This window comes from Calypte anna, chromosome 6 (genome assembly GCF_003957555.1).
Source record: "Calypte anna isolate BGI_N300 chromosome 6, bCalAnn1_v1.p, whole genome shotgun sequence".
NCBI classification, from domain to species: Eukaryota; Metazoa; Chordata; class Aves; order Apodiformes; family Trochilidae; genus Calypte; species Calypte anna.
In genome coordinates this window covers 19,473,859-19,493,686 of record NC_044252.1, presented here as the reverse complement: position 1 = coordinate 19,493,686, position 19,828 = coordinate 19,473,859, and the positions used below count along the sequence as shown (strand labels likewise).

The following is a 19,828-nucleotide window of genomic DNA, read 5'->3' as shown; positions in this document are numbered from 1 at the left end:
TTGCTACCCATGTAAAAAGCCCTAATTCAACTTTCTTGTAGACCCTCCTTTAGATACTGGAAAACCACTATAAGGTCACCTCAGAGCTTCCTCTTCTCCAGGCTGAACAACACCAGCTTCCTCATGCCTCATCAGAGCCTTCAGGAGGATCTGCTCCATGATGTCACCAGGCACAGAGCTGAGACTGATTGGCCTATAGTTCCCTGGGCCGCCTTCTTTGCCATTTTTGAAAATGGGGGTCATGTTTTCCCTTTTCCAGCCAGTGGGAACTTCTCCAGATTGCCATGACTTTTCATAGCTGATGGGCAGTGGCTTTGCAACTTCATCTGCCAGTTCTTTCAGGAGGTGAATCCTGTGTGAATCCCATCAGGTCCTATGGATTTGTTCACCTTCAGGTGGTCTCAAACCTGCTCTTTATCTGCAGTGGTGGGACCATCCTTTTGCCAGTCCCTGCCTTTGGCATATGCAACATGGAGGGGTGACCAGAGTCTTTGATGGTGAAGACAGAGGCCAAGTAGTCAATGAGTACCTCGTCCTTCTCTACATTTTGGGTGACCAGCTCTCCTGTTACCTTCTGGAGTGGGCCCACATTTTCCCTAGTCTTCCTCTTATCATTGACATACCTATAGGAATTATTCTTGTTGCCTATAGACTCCCTTGGCAGATCCAATTCTCTCTGTTCTTTTGCTTTCCTAACCTACTCTCTTGCTTCTTTGTACTTCTCCCAGGGTATCTGTCCTTGCTTCCATCCTCTGTAAACTTTGTTTTTACCCCTAATTTTCCCCAGGCATTCCTTGCTTATCCACAGAAGCATCCTGGCACTCCTGCCTGCCTTCCTTATTTCATTTTAAATGTGATGTTCAAGACAACGTGGACTGACTGGAGAGCCAGTGGGGAGAGAAGAAAGGGTGGCCAGAGAGCGTGACTTGTGATGAAAGATTTCACGGATGATGTGAGTCAGAGAAGTTTGGAAGCTCTCAAATGCACGGACGTGCAGCGGCAGCCTCAGTGTGTGTCTGCTGCCCCCTCATGAGCGCCCTGAGTAGTGGTGGCTGCACGGCAAGTTCCTATTCAAAGCGGTGTGGGGGACCGGGCCAGGCGCCGTAACGAAAATCCGCCGGTCCCGGACCGCGGGATCCGCCTTTCTCCGCCACCCCGCGACCCCTCCGGTCCGATTCTCTTCACCTTGCCGCCTGCTCTGCCACCGGGCTTGGCACCGGCACCCCCGGCACCATCCCCGCCCTCACTTGGTCACGTGGTAGCGATCGGGCACTACAGCCTCCAGCATGCAGTGTACTCACGGCCGGATCGGGCGTAGCGTCACTTCCGCCAAGCATGCGCGTCACCGGCAGAATTTGAACCGCGGTCCCATGTTGCCCCGCGGGCTCCCCCTGATTGGCCGGGCCGCGGGCGGGTGCGTTCTTCAAACCTCGGCGGCGGAGCGCGCGCCCCCGGCAGGATCGCGGCGGCTGAGGCGGGCGGTCGGCTGGAGCTCCGGAGCAAGGCGGTCTCGTCTCGTCTCGTCTCTTCTCTTCTCTTCTCTCCCCCCGGCAGGTTTCGCGCTCAGGCTCGCTATGGCTTCCCTCAGCTTCCAGGGCGGCGGCGCTAAGAAGGAGGAGAAGGGCAAGAACATCCAGGTGGTAGTGCGGTGCAGGTAGGTGCGGCGTCCTCGCCGTCATCCCCTATTCCCGGCGAGCGTTGGAGGTTGACCGGCAGCATAGGCCCGGGGGGACCCGATGAGGTCTTTCATCGTTAGTCCGTCTGGGACTTCGATCTGAAACGTTTGTTGCGCTGTTTCTCGGTGGTCCCGGGATGCCCGATGAGCCCGGACCGCCGTCGTGTGAGAGGGGCTGGTGGGGCGCCGTGCACCCCGGGCTGTGCCGAGGGCCGCTCAGCTGCGTGGTGTTTCTCCGAGTGTATTGTTAGTAAAGAGCCCGCTGTTAAATCCAAACGGAGCTCGTTCCTCCGTTTTAAAACACCTGTCTGAGACGTGTTATGTGCTGTGGTGCCGAACCGTGTAGCCAACACAGTTAATCGGCACTTCCAAAAAATTAACGCTGCTGTGCAGAATCGAATAATCAATACAATAATAGTTATTATTAATAATCAGTAATAGTTACAACTTTAAAAGGCCAAAGTTGCTATTTCCTGACTTGATTCACTGCACACTCAGTGTGAAGTTGTGTAGAAAGGTTGTTAGTATCAACGATATTCAAGACACACAAAAAAAATTAATTTGTATTCTCTATAAGCTTCTGTAAGATGCCACTACTGTTTTAACAGCTAATAAGCCCACTTACCTACCTTCTGTGTAACCTCAGTAATGCAGACTCCAAGAATTCCGATAAAAAGCTATGAGAATCAACTTCTTAAATAATAATCATCAACTGCCTTGGTCGATGGGATGAATTTAGTGTTTAGTATGAAATGACAGATTTAATGTACCATAAAGTTAGGTTCTTTTTGAATTCTGAGGTAACTTTAAAGACCACTTTGAAGTGGTACACACCACTACTGGACCTTAAATGCTATTAAAATGTTGCTTGCTAAAACTCCAATATTGCTAATGGGTTAAGAATTGTTTTCAGAAATGCCTGTGGCAGCTTTTTTTGAGGTAGAGTTGTAAATGTTAGCTTGCATATTGTTTTGCAGTCAGTGTATCCTCACTTCTACAAATGCAGAATGAAAATAGAATTAAAAGCTATTTTCTCTTATTTTTGCAAAATAACTAAAGTTGCTGGAACAAACGTTATGGTATAAAACCTTTTTGGAAGCACCTGATTGTGAAACGCTGTCAAGCAATTTTTGTGTTCATCTGATTAGTCTCAATTGTTCATGAACAGGAGCCTCCTAAGAATCAGTGTATATTTTAATTAAATATAATTTTCAGTATCTTGATAACATCAGTATTGTCAATAGTTTTGTGTTTTCATTTTTTTCCTGCTCAGGCTAAGTCCTACGTCAAGTTTTACTCTCTAACCCCTGAAAACTTTCTAGCCCAGCCTTACTCTTTCCTCTTGTACAGCTTTTCTTCTTCATAGAGCTTCAGTGTGTTTGAGCTAGTAAATGTTCCTTTCCCTTTCCTTTTTCTTCTGCTCATCAGTCAGGTTCTACTTCATCTTACAGATTGGTAGATGGATGCAATAGTCTTAACTTACTTCCAAAACCTGACATGTCTGAGCTTATATAAAAGCATTTTCAAGCAACATATTCACTATGCTTTGGTAAAATGTTAATTTTGAAACTCAGAATGCATAAATTGGCAGATTTAATGTGTATGTTAATATGCTTGGTACTAAGGGAATGACGCTGTGATGAAATGCCACCATGGCATCCCAGGCTGCTGCTTGCCTGGTAGTGCATGGTTGCGATCTGCTCCCGCCTAGAGGACTTGTTCCTTAAATCTCACATTTGTGAGCTATCATACCGTTAGGCTCCTTCATTTCACTAGTTCAGTGTGATATCATGACAGAGCAGAATATAGTGATTGTTCAGCCTCCTACTGTTTTAAAAGTCACAAAGCCAAACCTTTAACTCGCCCCTGTGAAGATGATGTTAGTGATCATTTATTGTCAGAGTCCTGTGAGTCAGTTTTGCACCAAAATGTCTAGTGGCTTGGCTAGAATATAACACTTCAGCCTCAGTGCTGTGTTGAGGAAGAAACATTAGCCACAAGAGCCAGGAAACTCAAGATGCTGTATGCTTGTTGCAATTTTAATTTTTTTAACACAATTTAAAGATACAGCATCTGAAGTGGTTCTGCTGTCAAAATATTTTAAAGATTACTAAAGTTGAAACAGTTGTATTTTCAAGTTGTTCATTCAGGTCAGCTACATAGGTATCATAGATATTCAGTACAATAGCAATACTAAATGAGTGATAAAATAGCATTTCATGCTTTTAGCTTTGAGCTTGATTTTTATTCCTGTTGTGACAAATTGTTGCAAATGCCTCTTCAAGGAAAATCGTGTGCACCAGATTTAAAGTAGTGAGCAAAAAAATCATTCAAATTTCTAAACTTTAGTTATACCTCTCTGTTAAACTTTACTTAAAACTCAGATTAGAAGGAATGTGGCCTTATTTTCCTCCCAAATACAGTATTTTGTCTTATTAAATTATATTCACATTTTGCTAATACAGTTAAAATACATCAGCATTAGAAAGGTTCTGGTATTGCTGTCAACTGTTATGTTAATAGAATTTCTGGTCCTTTAGTGTGTTGTGTCATCAGTATGAGATGTATGCTTGTGTAAATGAAAAAAAAAATTTTTAAAGTCAGATTGATTCACTATTGCTTTAATTTATTCATTAAAATTTGCCCTATTTGAAGGGTCTTATTAATTAGATATTTACTTTTCCACCCCACTGCAGTTGAACATTTTCTGATGCAAGTTAGCTGCCTAGGTGCACATTTAAATAGTCTTTAAAGTGTTTATAGACTTTTAAAAAAAATGCATATATAAAAACTAAAAACTTGTTTTGTCCCACAGTGGATGGAAGGATCAACAAGGTCTGGAGAATGCCGAATTCTAGCCAGTTTCCCTTAAACAATTATTAATCAGGTTAAAAACCTGAATTTGCTTTTACCTGACCCTGGACCCTTAAACTTGAGTGATACTACTGCTTTGTCAATTTATGTTCTTGTTAGCAATTATATTAATCTGATATTCTGAACTTCTGTGTTTTTAGGCCTTTTAATGTTTCAGAACGTAAAGCAAGCTCCTACGCAGTTGTAGACTGTGACCAAGCAAGAAAGGAAGTCAGTGTCCGCACTGGAGGAGTGACAGATAAAACATCAAGAAAGACTTACACGTTTGATATGGTAACTGCTTGTCAAATTGGGGACTTTTAGAAACAAGCTAGAACAGTTCTCCTAGATGGCCTGTTCACTGTGCTCTGTGATGCTGTATGTTACTTTATGGCTAAATGGGGTGTGTTGTATTTGCCCTGACAGGTTTTTGGAGCTCAGGCAAAGCAGATTGATGTATACCGGAGTGTTGTGTGTCCCATTTTGGATGAAGTTATTATGGGCTACAACTGTACAATATTTGCGTAAGTAAGCTAATAATTATTATTAGGAATTTTTTATTTGCGTTTTAGTTTCTTATTTACTTTTCAGGTTTTTCTTTCTTTTTTTAATTCTCATAGTTATGGCCAAACCGGTACTGGTAAGACCTTCACAATGGAAGGGGAGCGATCACCAAATGAGGCCTATACATGGGAAGAGGTATATTTTCGTTCCTGAGGTTTTACTTGTTTGTGCTATAGTTTAAAATAAGGTTTTCTTTGGCCTTCTGCAAATTTAGAAGTTGATGCCTTTCAAATCCTGAAGCTGGCTTTCCTTAAATGTTTGTAAATTGACAAATAGTCTCATTCACTTATACAAAAAATCAAAGCTTTACATTTTTAATGCATTCATACAAGTCTTTGTGGTATTATATGGAAGATGATCTTTTTCCAAGGTATTTTTGCTTATATCAAATTAGACTATTTGGCTGAAATTCTACCCCACCACCTGCAAATCTTTCATTTTATTTTTGTATCAAATACTTTCCTTTAACCTATAGGATCCACTAGCAGGTATAATACCCCGTACATTGCATCAAATATTTGAAAAACTCACAGAGAATGGTACTGAATTTTCTGTCAAAGTCTCTCTTTTGGAAATCTATAATGAGGAGCTTTTTGATCTTCTGAATCCTACTCCTGATGTTGGAGAAAGACTGCAGATGTTTGATGACCCTCGAAACAAGGTTAGTGCTGTCTTCCAAAATTTATTATGTTAAGGCTTTCAGGATTGTTGAGAGATGTATAATAAGCATGCATTATTTTCTGACAGAGGGGTGTAATTATTAAAGGCTTGGAAGAAGTAACTGTACACAACAAAAATGAAGTCTACCAAATCCTAGAAAGGGGTGCAGCAAAAAGAACAACTGCAGCTACGTACATGAATGCATATTCCAGGTACAAATATTTCCAATTCAGAAATTTTGTTTTGTTCTTGTTTTATTAAAACAGGATCTTTTGAAGAAGTAAAAGATGATGTAAGAGTCTCAAGTATCTTTTTCTCTCCTCACCAGTGGTAGAAAATGGTGTGTTAGGATTTGTTACTGAAGCTAGAACTTCAAAATACTGCTAAGATGTTTTTTCCAGCTCAACACAAGACCCTCTTCAAACCCCAGCTTCTGAACACTTGCTAACTGGATTGTGGAAGCTGGGGTTAAGGCTGAGGTGGTTTTTTTTTTTTTTTTTTTTTTGTATGTCAATGCAGACTACTTCCTCTGATTGCCACTTGTAGTCAGAATCTAGTTTTACTGAGTTCTCATTCTTGAATTCTAGATGCACTCTAGATGTCCCTGTGAAAAAGTAGTGATCCACAGTGTTGCAATAAGCAAGGAACACCCTGCCCATGTGTGAGGGTGGTGAACAGGTTGTTCAGGGAAGTTGTGGATGCCTCATCCCTAGAAATGTTCAACACCAGACTGCATGGGGCTTTGAGCAACTTGGTCTAGTGGGAGGTGTCCCTGCCTATGGTGGGGGGGTTGGAACTTGATGATGTTTTAAGGTCCCTTCCAGATGAAACCATGCTATGATGCCATGTTTTAAATTAAAGATATATTGTGCACATCTGTCTGCTGGTGCAAGGGACTGAATATTTGGCTAGTGTAGATTAGAACACAATTAATTTAATCTGAAATTACCATGGGTTAGAGAATTTATTCTGTCTGAACTGTTGGTTTATGCCTGTCAAACCCATGAAATTTGATGCCTATGATTTTCTATATATGTAATCTTTCTATTGTAAGAACTTATTGAAGAAATAAACTAAAGCTAAAATCATCTTAAACTGTACTGCTATTTTGAATGAAAACTGAATTGAACTTCTGATTTTTTTAAATATATGATTTGGCTAATTTCTGATTTTCTTAGCCTGAATAAAGAAAACTAAATTTCTTCATCCCACATTCTATTAAACTGTTTCTAGCTAAAAAATTGACAAGCCAATTTTCTTGACATGTCTGAGTTGAGAACACACAAATGTAAACAAAAGCACGTTTCTCTTGGTTTTGATTTAAAGAAGATAAAATTTACTGAGATTGAATGAGTCAAACATAATTCAGTTGCTTCATCACCAATTTTAAATGCTGTATTCATATATATACACACAAAAATATAGTTGGTATAATGACTTTGTATTAAAATGTGTATGTTCCAATTAGTGGGGCAAATGTCCTTCAAAAGAGCACAGATGCCTAACTCACTGCAGTGTCATGTAGCAAGGAGTTCATTTGGTGTTAATGGGATATCTGTCTGAAACTGAATTCTTTTATAGCCGTTCCCACTCTGTGTTTTCAATTACCATCCATATGAAAGAAACAACAATAGATGGAGAAGAACTTGTTAAAATTGGAAAGTTAAACTTGGTAAGTATTTGAACTAAATTTCATAGATTTAATTCTTAAAGTAAGGAACTAAAATAATCTGACTTCATTCTCTTGAGAAAGGCGGGCTTTTTCCCTATAAGGGGAAAATTAATTCTTTCATGAAGTGATATAAACTGTGTCTGGCACTCTGAGAAATGTCTGTCCCATTTGAGACAGGAATATTTCCTTCCTCTTGTCTTTCAGGTTGATCTTGCAGGAAGTGAAAATATTGGTCGATCTGGGGCAGTTGACAAAAGAGCTCGTGAAGCTGGAAATATCAATCAGTCTCTCCTGACACTAGGAAGAGTTATTACTGCTCTAGTAGAAAGAGCCCCACATATTCCATACAGGGAATCTAAACTCACAAGAATCCTTCAGGACTCTCTTGGAGGTCGAACAAAAACTTCAATAATTGCCACAGTTTCTCCTGCATCTATAAATCTTGAGGTAAATTTAAGTCTGAAAATCTATACCTAAAACAGATACTATATTTTGTTAATGTTACAAAAATAGTTGTTAACTCAAGTTGACCTTGTATTACATCTGTTTTTCACAGGAAACACTAAGTACACTGGAATATGCCCACAGAGCAAAGAACATAATGAACAAGCCTGAAGTTAATCAGAAGCTAACAAAAAAAGCTCTTATTAAGGTAAGCTAGACATTTACTTTCACAGATTAAGTTACAGGTTAGGTTTGATTCTTATTAACATTTTTTGTCGTGCAAGAATAATGAAGTTGTGGAGAAGCTATAGGTAGAAGCTGTGCTTTTCTGAAGTGATTTTACTCACTGAACTGATACTTTCAAAGCTACTCTGCTTGTACAGCATTAGGCACTTTACAGATACTCTAACTGTTGCTAAGACTTAAGCTGGCCACAGAGGGCTACTGCCACCAGCCAGGAGTGTGGGAGTTACCTGTTTCCAAGTTAGTGGAGAGCCACTAAATGGCACTGAATGTTTTTTTTTTTCCTCAGCTTGCTGTATTAGCAGCTAACTTGACTAGAAACTGCCTGAATTAAAGTCAACTTGTCAATAAATATGAATAAAGAACCAATATAAAGTAGCTGACAGATACTGAAGAAGCTGCAGTTTCCATTTTAAGCTGTTATATGCAACCAAGTACAATTCAAATGGGAGGATTCAATCATCTGCATTGAAACAGTATGAATTGAAATTTTGTTGTACTGAACTTACTTGAAACAGAAGTGAAGTGCTTTGCTCCTGTGCTTATGAAAAACTTCCATAGTGCACTGTCTTTGTGAAGTATCTATTAAGCTAAATCTTGAAGACAAAGTAGAAATTTTCAGGTTTACATGTGATTGTTTCTCTCTGCAGGAATATACTGAAGAGATTGAGCGTTTGAAGCGAGACCTTGCTGCTGCACGAGAAAAAAATGGAGTCTATATTTCCCTTGAAAATTATGAGTATGTCTCAAATTTCTATAAAAAGACTTAACAGCACATCTCAGATACTGGTACCTGTTCCTATACAGAAATACTTTCAGATCTCTTTTCACACCAGAAAATTTAAGAGAATTGAACTGACTGGTCAACTTGTTACTAAGAAATTAATTGTTAGACAGAGGTGTAAGGAGTAGGTTAGCATTGAAGACTTTACGTCAAATTTACCCTGAGTATAGCCAGAATGCTGATTTACCACCATGCAGCCTTTCTTTAACTAGAAGCTGTTAAAGGAGAGCACATTTGAAGTAGCTTATTTCACTTTGTAAGAGGGCTAGTTTACACATCAAGTTTTCAATGGAAAATTGTTTTAAATCCTTTCTGCATTAAGTGAAAATCACCTGCTTTCACACAGAAGTTAGCAGTACTTATTTTTCAAAATTACTAAGTATATAGTATAAAAAGAGTAGATAGTCTTGAAATCAGGTCTTACTTGACTAATTTGTTTCTTTTAATCCTCGCTTGAGAGCCCTAAATGGAAAGCTGACAGTTCAGGAAGAACAAATTGCAGAGTATATTGACAAAATCAGTGTAATGGAAGAAGAAGTGAAAAGAGTAAGTGACATTTCTCAACTATGGCTTCAATTTGAAAAAAAAGGTATTTGGGGAAGGAGGAAAAACTTGAGCAAAAAAACAGTCTAAAGAATTTTTGTTCTTACAGTTTCCCAGTTAGTCAAGAGTGTAAACTTCCTGATTCTTTAAATTAGTTGAAATATCATACATGGAATGGCAGGGTGCAATAATTATTTAGTTAAAAGCTGTTTATTGTCTACCACTTTACTTTTAATTTCTTTTGTTTTTAGCAAAAATCTGCTTGTAAAATGGTAGCATCTCAGTTGAGAGGTTATCTGCTTAGAAACAAAGAATAAGGAGAAAGAGAAGGTGACGAGCTCCCATTGATGAATTACACAGAAAATGGGAGCATCGTCTTTAACAGAATTGCAGATGTTAAATTGCTTAATTATATTTTCTGTGTAATCAGCTTTACTGACTCTCTTATTCTGTCTACTTAAGTTTGTTTAGTGTAAATTTTTTTCTTGTGCTGTAAGAATTGTTGTGTTGGTCTTGTGGTTTGAGTGAGGAAGTAAGGGATTATTACAGTGAAAATGGTGTTAGTTTGATATTTTCAGTAAACACAGAGGCTGTGTAAAGCTATAATCTAGTTGTAAGACCTCTGAGCCTTGCAGCTCAGGAAAAAACTACATTTGCAGGTGACAGTTTGCTTTCTGGTTTTGTGGCATAATTTGAGAGCTGTGAAACAAGACTGTGAAATGACAAAAAAAAAAGTGTTGCTCAATTGATATTTGTCTTCCACTGTAGATCACTGAACTGTTCACAGTTAGTAAAAATGAACTTGAACAATGTAAAACAGATCTTCAAATCAAGGAGAAAGAACTGGAAGAAACACAAAAAGATCTGCAAGAAACCAAGGTTCATCTGGTTGAAGAAGAATATATGGTTTCAGTTTTGGAAAACACGGAACAAAAGCTTCATGGCACAGCTAGCAAGGTTGTCACAATTCTTGCACCTAACTGTAGAAGTAGCTTTACATCTTTAGGAGTTTCACGTGCTGTTCAAGGAAATAATTGCTGTTAAAGCATGATGCAAGCATGACAAAACCTGAATTTAAGACTGAAAACTAGGATCATCTCCCTATGTATTATAGTATAATGAAATCTTCTTAAGGACTGCAGGACTTCCTCTGTGGTAACATTAACAGTTGACTGCTAAACTGATTGTTCTGGAGCTACCTTTCCTTCCAGGCCAGTTTGTCATGATATAATAGATACAAGCTTTGCAATATCTATTGCCATTAATTATTTTGCAGAATTAGTAGTTTTCTTTACCAGAAAGTTATGGACAGCCCTACAAAAGTGGTTTTTTTTTTTTTGTGCAAAAAACTTTGCAGAGATGTGTGCAATAACTTACACTCAACTGCGTGAATAATGGGATCTATTGCCCTGTCACCTCTGTGTTAGGGTGTGGTATCCCTGATGTGGGGAGAGAAAGTGAGTTTCCTGCCCTTTAAACTAAGGGGTGAAACTTTATCTTAATTTAGCATGAATGTTTCTTTCTGCTTGCATTCCTGTAAGGTTGGGAGGGAGGGGGTGCCTAGTTTTTTGTGGGGGGGTTGTGTAGTATTTGTGTGAGAAAAATGGGTACAGAAGTTATGCACACTGACTACAAAACCAAAAATTCAATATATGTTTGAATCCTAGATTAGTTATTATAGAACTAGTACTGAAATGCCCTTGCTTGAATACTGTTAGATATATGTATTGGCAAATATTTCAGAAAATGTTGAAGTGGTCAGGAATTTTTTCAGTTGTTTTTCTGTGATAAATGATATCTTAATTCCTTAGGTACTGAGGATGTCCTTTGTTAATGCTTTGACTTTAAAATCAGAACAAATGGTCTCCAGTAGGTAACTTTTTCCTTAGTTCTATGATTAGAAATTACAAAATCAGGATTAAGAACAGTTACAGTTTGATGATGTAAAGGGAAGATCCTATCTTTTTAGGGAAGTAACATAACTGTAGTTAAAAAGGATACAAAACCCCTACATTTTTAAAAACTACCGTTGCTTTCTGTTGTTTTATATATGCTTGACTTCTTATTTAAAGATTGACTAACTTTAAAAAATTGTAGTTACTCAGTACAGTTGAAGAAACTACAAAAGATGTATCTGGTCTCCATGCGAAACTGGACCGTAAAAAGGCGGTTGATCAACACAATGCTATTGTCCAAAATACATTTGCAGGACAAATGAATGCTTTGTTCAACAAAATACAAGATTCAGTTAGTGAAAACAGTTTGAAGCAGCAACAGATGTTAACTTCTTACACAAATTTTATAGGTAAGTGCAGTACCGGTATCAGTGTATCATCCTTAATTTTCACAATAGTAGTGCCAAAGATGTATTTCCCAAGAGTAGCGCCAAAGACAATTTCCTAAAATTGATCTGTTTTATGAAGTGGAAGAAGCTTTGTTTTAACTAATGTCATGATTGAAGTTGCACCAATAATGTATCTGGGATGATCAACAGCCTTCCTGTGCCATAAGAGGCAATAAGGTGATGATCAATAGAGTTCACATCTTATATTGTAACTTTAAAAAAAAATTTCTAACTCTTTTTGATTTCTTTCCTAGATGACCTGCTGTCTACCAGTTCTTCAGCAGCTAATATTCTTGCATCACTTGTATCTGCATCTTTTGCCACTGTTAAAGAATTGGTGTTTACCGAGGTTTCTCACATGTCTGAAAAAATAACACAACATGAGAATCTGTCACTCGATTGTAAAGCTGAGCTGCTGAGATTAATTGTTAGTAAATTTACATGTTCTTGAAATATTCATATATGAAACTGTTCTTGATCAAAACAAAGGGGTTCTATAGATTTTGTTTAGTTCTGACTCTGTCTCTGCTTCAGCACCTAGCTGTGATTATGCCCCTCCCTGCTTCCCCTCCCATGTATGTTAGAAGTACAAGGTATAATGAGTGTCCAAATATTGTAATAGCAGAGTAGATGATGTGTATATGGGTATCTTCATACCAATGTAAATGAAGGAACAGTCATTCTGGTTTTTTTTTTCTTTTTTACTACTTTCCCTAGGAGGAGCATGCCTCTGGATTAGGAAGAGCAATAAATAGCTTGACACCCATGGCAGAATTTGTCTTGGGGCTGAATTATGACTTTCAGAGTAACATGAAGAAATATTCTGCTGTGGCTGACAAGGTAATGCACACAACTTCTCTTGTTCTCTGTTTTATTTGATTTATAGCTAACACTTAGGGTTTTCTGCAGTGTGTCAGTGTTTCCATTTCTGTTTTGAACTTTTCTCCTTTATTCTGTCTCAAGTTCTACCTTTCAGCTCTTTCTTTCATATTTCTTTTCTGCTCCAGAGTGTGTACTGTCACAGCTTCTAACCTAAATGCAACAGTGATAAGAAGTAGGTGCTTAAAGCTATATGTAACAAATATTTGATAATACCCTTAATATACTCTTTCCTGTATTTCAATACCTAATTTAACCAGCTTAGACAAGTCTATCACTCACTTTCTCCTGCTTTTGTACTGTAATAAATTTTCTCCATAGTTACTTTGATTAGTGGTGTGCTGTATCTTGTTAACAATAACCATATGAGCAGACAACACTAAACTTACAAAATAATTTCCTTCTATTTTTAGTTCTAGTCTTACCTCAATGTTTATGTAGAAGTGCAAGCTTCACTTATTCCTTTTTGACAAAAGGAAAATCTTTGTTCCAGGTGACGTGTTCTGACTGAAAAATTTGCCTCTTCTGTCAATTACAGCTCAAGTTAAAGCAATGCTCCTTGTCTAGAGAGTTTCTATTGCTTTTCAGACTTGGACAGCAAATGGCTTGCCAACTCTTGCTTCTTCCTTTTGTCTTAACCAAGTCCTTTGTCTTTCTTCCTGTTTTTTCCACTTTGCATGCTTGCAAAAGACCATGCCAAGTAACTGCTCTGTAACTTCAGATTTATGTAGATGTTACTTTGCACCTTTTATATGCAAAACTTCATCAGTGCTTTTGAAAATTTCCTTGGGGCAGAGTTTGTTTCTATGTAAACAATGCTAAAGACAAATATCTAACTTGAAATAAAACTTTTTTCAAAGATGGAGCATCATAAAAAGGAAATGGATACCTTCTTTGGAGATCTTTCTCTTGCTCTGAAAAAATTACAGGAAGAAACAGCCAGTGGTTTTACTCAGCTTCAGAATGATTGTGAGAATTTAAAAGAGGAAGTGGAAATGACAAGGCTGGCACATACAAAGGTATCCTTAGAGGAAGAAGAAATCCTTAAGAGTGTGATTTGCTTGCTGTGATTTAAATTCTTTGTAGATGTTTAACAGTCCTTAAACTGTTTTACTTGCTTCTGAAGAAATGTAAGAACAGTAATTTGATCCTAATTATTTTCAGCCTTTGTACTACTTTAGGAAGCTTATGTAGGAAGGTAACAAAAAAATTTACCTTTGCTCTGAGCATGTTCAGTGTATGTAATTATCTCCAAAAGCAAAGTGCCTATATCTTTAAACAAAAAAATATACCTTCAGCTTTAGTATGTTGAAAGTTTTATTGGCATATTTTAAATAAAGTTATTCAAGTACCCTTTAAGAATGTTAAAGTGCAAAGTAACAGTGAAATATATGATGTTTTTCTTAATAGAGTGCAGCCGAATTAATGTCCTCACTGCAAAGCCAGCTTGATCTGTTTGCTCAGGAGACACAAAACAACTTAACTAATGTATTATCAAAAAATAGAAGCTTGAAGACCACCATCACTGCTGTGCAAGAGGATGTTCACCTGTAAGGAGGAGTTTACTTTTAGTGTATTCTAATGCAAGATAAAACCATATATAAAGATATCAGCAAAATTATATGCTTTTCTTTTTTATATACTTACAAAGTCTTCTGTACAAGACCTGTATGTTAGACCTGAGTGCTCTTACATAATGTAGATCATAGTTCACCTTCCTCAGAGTGAAATGTGGCTCTACAGGGCTTTTCCTCAGAGTTTCTTGACCACATTGCAGGTAAGTGACCAGGGTTTTGGGGCCAGTATACTGATGAATGGCCCTCATTATGGCTGCACTTCAGGACTTAATACCACAAAGGCTTAGTTTGAAGTAGTGGTGTATCATGCTTCATTCAGCTGCAGGTTGAGTAACTAAGTCCTTGCCAAAGTTGTTGGCTTCTTGTTTGTTTCTTTTAAGGGATTTATTAAACCCACTCTTTGTAGTGCTGCAATTTGTAGATTTACTAAATAGAGCAACATAATAATTCATTGGTTTGATAGAACTGCACTGCCTAACTGGTTCTGGCCTCATTTCTAAATGTAGAATGTACTAAAATCAGTCCTTCAAAATTTCTGAGTTACAATTACGTTGTTGCAGGAAAACTACAGACCTAGTCAGCAGTACAACTTCCAATCACAACGGATATATTACATCTCTGGATAACTTCTCTCAAGAGCTCAGGATCATAAATGCTGAAAACAAGAGGATCCTGGAAGAATCCACTGACCACTGTCACCAGCTTATCAGCAATCTCAAAAATGTGTCTCAGAATACTGGTAAATGGGGTGAATTTACGACTGCTCAGATAGTCGACTTTACCAATCAGCAGCTCTTGTCCTTAAGTGATGAAAAACAGCAACTTCAGGTTTTACAAAAGGTACCTATAGTAGTTTGTAGTCTAATGTAGTATTAAGACAAACTTGTAGAGTAGAATTTGTAGGGCAAAAAAGTTCTCACTTATAGACAGAACTAAATTGTTGTTCTTTGATCAGAGCAAGCTTGTCTTGTGCAGATTACATACAGGAAATCAAAAGCTTAATTTAAGAGGAAGACTGTTGTACAATTAATCTTGAAAAATTATTAATCCCATGCAGCCAAGTATTTGTAATTTGAGTTTTTTACATCTTTTTGGTAGCATGTATCTCTAATTCTAAAGCTCTCTAGGAGATTCACACAACAGTCAAATACAGACTATGCTCTGGAGGGTGCAAATTACTTTATTGGTCAGATGGATTAGCATTATTGAATAAATCATTCCTTTTAGGTATTTATTAGTTCTGGCCTCTGATCTGAGAATTGTTATCTCTAATTTTGTTTTTATTTCCACCCTTGTTTTATTGTTTTAATACCTAATGAATTGGGCAAATCCAACATTTTGCCAACTTTCAGAAAGAAAAGCTGTGTTTAAGTCATTTGCAATCTTGAGTTCCCTGTATCTGATAAAACTACGAAACACTTCAGGAGCTTCACTCCAGTTTTCTTTTCTACAAATGTGTAACACTCCTTGCATTTGTAGGATTTTTCACTTTAAGTTGATTATCCTAATTCTTTGCAGGGAGTCTCATCTGAACCAGGTGGCATCATCTTTACACTTTCTGAAATGATACTTTCTAAGAAACTTACCTTTTTCTGAAGAGAGTTCTCAAAATGAGTGTGTCTAAAAATGGCACTGAAACATCTTGGTTTGAGGTCTCTCAGTTGTTTCGTTTTGGGTCATATCACTAGTTATGCACCACATCTTAGAAAAGAAGCCATAACCTTATTTTTCCTGCTAACTCAAAGGTTTTTGGTGAGTTACTTAAGTAACTTATGTTCGGTTTTTTGGGTTGTTTTTTTTTTTCAGAAAAATGAAGAAAACTGTGATAAAGCAATAGCTGAAATTGCTGATCATATTGGTAGACAGAAGGCTGCTGAAGAGAAGGTACATTTTGACCTTCTTGATCAGATAAAGATTGATCAGGAGCTACTTCTGGAGCAGAAGCGGGCACTTAATGAGGAAGCACAGCATGGACTGACTCAGGTTAATGATTTCCTGCAAGAGGAACTTAAAGTGGATATTCCAACAGGTATTTAAATTAGGTTGGGGACAGAATTATTTACAGAAAGCAATGTGAGTTGCAGAATTCATAAGTGGAAGTTAATGGGAACATTATATAATTAGCAGCCTTATACCTTTTTTAAGGTGCATGCAAAGAATGATCACTGAACAAATCATGGTTTCTGTACTGAGTTAATGAAAAAAATGGTCTGTAGTTAGAGCAGCTGCTGAAATTGTTTGGTAGTGCCTTTCATTCACATACAATTTTCATTAAAGGGACAACTCCACAGAGAAGAGACTACCTTTATCCAGTCACTCTTGTGAGAACAGAACCACGGGAACTTCTACTGGAGCAATTAAGACAGAAGCAATCAAAGCTTGATGCTGTGCTAAAGAGTATGAGAAAGGAGATGGAGGATGATGCAGATCAGGTATGTCTATTAATGGCAAATGAGGCTCTTTGAAGATTCCACATCTTCAGAAATTTTTTCATGCCACTGTGGAGAGCTGACTAGAACCCCAGAGCAGTTTCAACCTTTGTGTTTTATAGGGTAGTTGGAGTCATGTGTACTGAGCTTTTGACCAAAAATAGTATCTTGATAGATAAAGGAAGATGTTAATAATTTAGAGACTTGAATTTCTGTTTGTCATATGCCTCTGTAGATCTGATCATGCTTAGTATATCCACCTAGGGAATTCAGGCATTAAATAGGCTTTTCTGAAAACTTCTCTTTTAGGATGCGTTAGAAGAGGAAGAAGGATTGCAAGAATCCAGTGAAAGCTTTGCTAGTGACATATCCTTACTGGATACAAACATATGTTGCCACTCAAATGGTGGCATTCCCTTTTTCCAGGTAACTATTAAAGTTGGCTCAAAAAGCTGAGTATTTAAGAGCGAAGAAAAATTATTGCTCTGTAACAGTGTTGTAGCCTAAAGTCTTGCCTACTGTCATTTGGTGTAGACTAACACATTCTTTAAATATTGTACAGTATGCTTTGTTAAACCTGAGCTAAAATAACAGCAGGTTATGGTAACAGTTAACACCAGACAATATAATGCAAATTTCTGACAAGCTGGACAGGCAGTAGAAAACTCCCTCAGCAAATAATTCTGAATGAAAAATATTGTCATAATTTCCTAATTTCCTTAATGTAAACACGTTTTAATTGAAAAGTTGAAATTACATATAGAGTTTATTTGAGAATAGACAGAAATATTAGCATTCTTGCATCTTCCCTGCTTGCTATTTTCTGGTGAGTGGTTTGTTTTGTTGTTTGTTTTTTTTAACTTTTGGCCCTTTTGCTCTACCAATGTATCTGTGTAAAACCCTGGTGTATTAGGCTTGGGTTTGGCTTGGGACAGAGGTAGAGGAAAGGTATTTACTTGTCATGGATCCCTTCAAAGTAGCTGAACTTCCAGATGTCTATAATGAATCTCTTTAGTAAATGCAATATTAATAACCTTTTTTCAGAAGTTCTACCTCTTTTTTTTTTCTCTTAGAACACTATATATTGTGTTATACAAGAGCAAGTAGTCTAATTTTTTCATATTCTCTTAACATGGATAATTTATTGGGCATTTTCTTTAAATCCCAGCACAAAAGGAGTCACAAAAAGGATAAAGAAAACAAAGCTATGGTGGAGAAGAACAAAATAGAGGATATGACGGAACAGTTTCTTCCCAAATCTAAGCCTCCGTTAAGATCACTGAACTAAGATGTATCATCTGCAGATCCCATCTTTAAGTACTTTGTCTGTCAACTGAGCCTTAGCTTTGGTTATTTTCAGTTTTTGTATAGAGTGATCTATTGATACAAGCTAGGATCGAAAGATTGGCCTGCCAGATATCCTGTCTCTGTCCCTTTTGTATATGATGTAGCTTGCATATTGTATGTATTGTATTAACGGACTTTAAAAAAAAACAACAAAAAAACAAAACAAAAACCAACCAAAACCTGCAGATTATGGTGCTGTGTGCTGAATAGACTTGTATGTTGTCAAATAAGAGATCCTTTTCTGTTTCTCAATAATGTAGAACAAAGCAGAAATGGAACGTGGAAAAATGCTTTGTCAGCGTTGCCAGCTATAATTTTTTTTTTTTATAATTAACTGTAAGTGTTCTCGTTTTGCTTCTGCTTTTTAGTCTGATTCCTTGTTTTATTAAGTAGGTATCTTTAGACTGGGTTACCCCAAATCACTGATATATGGAAAATAAATGCAAAAGCATCCCTCTCAGAGTAAAATAAGTTTACATGGCTTTGATATTGTGTTATCAGGTTTAATTTAGGTAAACACCAGCAACTATGTTGTCAGTCCTGTACTGTCAAAAAAGGATAGTTCCCTCCTTTTGTTTCATAATAAACAATAGCTTTATTTCAGCATGTCTTCAGTTTATGAAATTGATGCATCTCAATTGATGGGGCTTGGGTTTTTTTATTTTTCATTTGTTTTCAACCCCATGTTATCTTTCTCAATGTTTTGTTTTGGATATGATGTCAGCCACATTTTATATATTGTAAACTGGCAGCATTTGTTTTAAGATGTTGATAATGTTTAACATTAAAACATGCAAACTTTCTTATGAATGCAGCTCCTATGTTGTATAATAAGTGAATTACTGAATAATTGACAGTAGCATTTGACCAGCTGCTCTTTGCCTGCTGCTTACCTGAGAACTTGAAGAAAATTTCAAGCTATGATTTGCTAAAAAGTAGATTAATAGGATTATGAGAGTGGAGAGAGACACTGGAAGGCAGCCTTAATTTACACTGAAGCACTATTGTTAGGTTACTGTCAAATCATGATTTGAGAGATTGTTCATTTTTGTGTATTTAGCTTGCAGGCTTCAGTTGATCTTTATTCAACAGGATGGTCTATATGTCTATTTTTGAGCACCTATGCCACCTACATGTACTTTGGACACCATTCAGACAGCACAATGCAGTCCTGCTGATGAACAGAGACAGATATAATTTGAGGTGTGCCCATTGCACTGACTCTGAACTCTACTGTGAGATAGACCATCAATGGGTTTTGTTTGCCTGAAACATGTATCTTGCCTCTTATATATCCCTTCTGTCTCTCTGGGCAAAGCTAATTGCTTTTTCATAAGTTTAATATATATTGGTACTTAGCTTTTATACCATTTTTTTCTATGATTAAAAAGACTTGAAACACAAAGCTTTAGGAGTGAGTGTTTATGATGTAGTCAAATTCTGGCACCACAAACTTCTAACGGACTTAAGAAGTCTACAGGGCCTAGGTGGTTTTTTTTGTTGTTGTTTGGTTTTTGTGGTTGGTTTTTTTTGTTTGTTTTTTTTTGTTTTTTTGGTGCCACATGACTGTTAATTCTGTCTAGATAATAGCATAATCTTCCAAGACTGTTTGAGAAATCTTTTACTAAATAAACTTCAATCAGAAGTTGATCCCACAGCTGTACTGGAATGTTCAAATGGTCTAAGCCAAATGTGAGGTGTTTGTGCAAGACTTTTCACCCTGCTACTTCATTTTCTTTATGAAGCACACAGGATCAGTATGAACAAACAAACTGGAGCATCAAGTACCTGAAGAAAACTGTCTCTATGCAATA

At 37.3% G+C, this 19,828-nt stretch overlaps 1 protein-coding gene across 2 annotated transcripts; it reads left to right on the top strand.

Annotated features, from left to right (window-relative positions):
* Window positions 1–1,451: 1,451 nt before the first annotated feature.
* On the top strand, window positions 1,452–18,785 carry KIF11 (kinesin family member 11). 2 transcript variants are annotated; one of them, XM_008502001.2, is made up of 22 exons: window positions 1,452–1,654; window positions 4,690–4,822; window positions 4,955–5,052; window positions 5,149–5,227; window positions 5,568–5,753; window positions 5,840–5,964; window positions 7,334–7,424; window positions 7,629–7,871; window positions 7,981–8,076; window positions 8,762–8,850; window positions 9,354–9,441; window positions 10,207–10,395; window positions 11,536–11,743; window positions 12,037–12,209; window positions 12,500–12,622; window positions 13,522–13,680; window positions 14,072–14,211; window positions 14,799–15,078; window positions 16,045–16,267; window positions 16,516–16,670; window positions 16,977–17,093; window positions 17,836–18,785. In XM_008502001.2, the coding sequence occupies exons 1-22, from the start codon at window positions 1,575–1,577 to the stop codon at window positions 17,953–17,955; spliced, it is 3,195 nt and encodes a 1,064-aa protein (XP_008500223.2). In that variant the 5' UTR covers window positions 1,452–1,574; the 3' UTR covers window positions 17,956–18,785. The 2 variants fall into 2 exon arrangements, with proteins under 2 accessions (XP_008500223.2, XP_030309141.1); XM_030453281.1 differs by lacking the exon at window positions 5,568–5,753.
* The last annotated feature ends 1,043 nt before the right edge of the window (window positions 18,786–19,828 follow it).

Excerpts from the sequence above, each read along its gene's own strand:
- KIF11 (XM_008502001.2), top strand. The coding sequence starts at position 1,575 with ATGGCTTCCCTCAGCTTCCAGGGCGGCGGCGCTAAGAAGGAGGAGAAG. Across the intron at positions 5,754-5,839 it reads TTGATGACCCTCGAAACAAG|AGGGGTGTAATTATTAAAGG; the intron begins GTTAGTGCTGTC and ends ATTTTCTGACAG. Across the intron at positions 16,268-16,515 it reads TAAAGTGGATATTCCAACAG|GGACAACTCCACAGAGAAGA; the intron begins GTATTTAAATTA and ends TTTTCATTAAAG.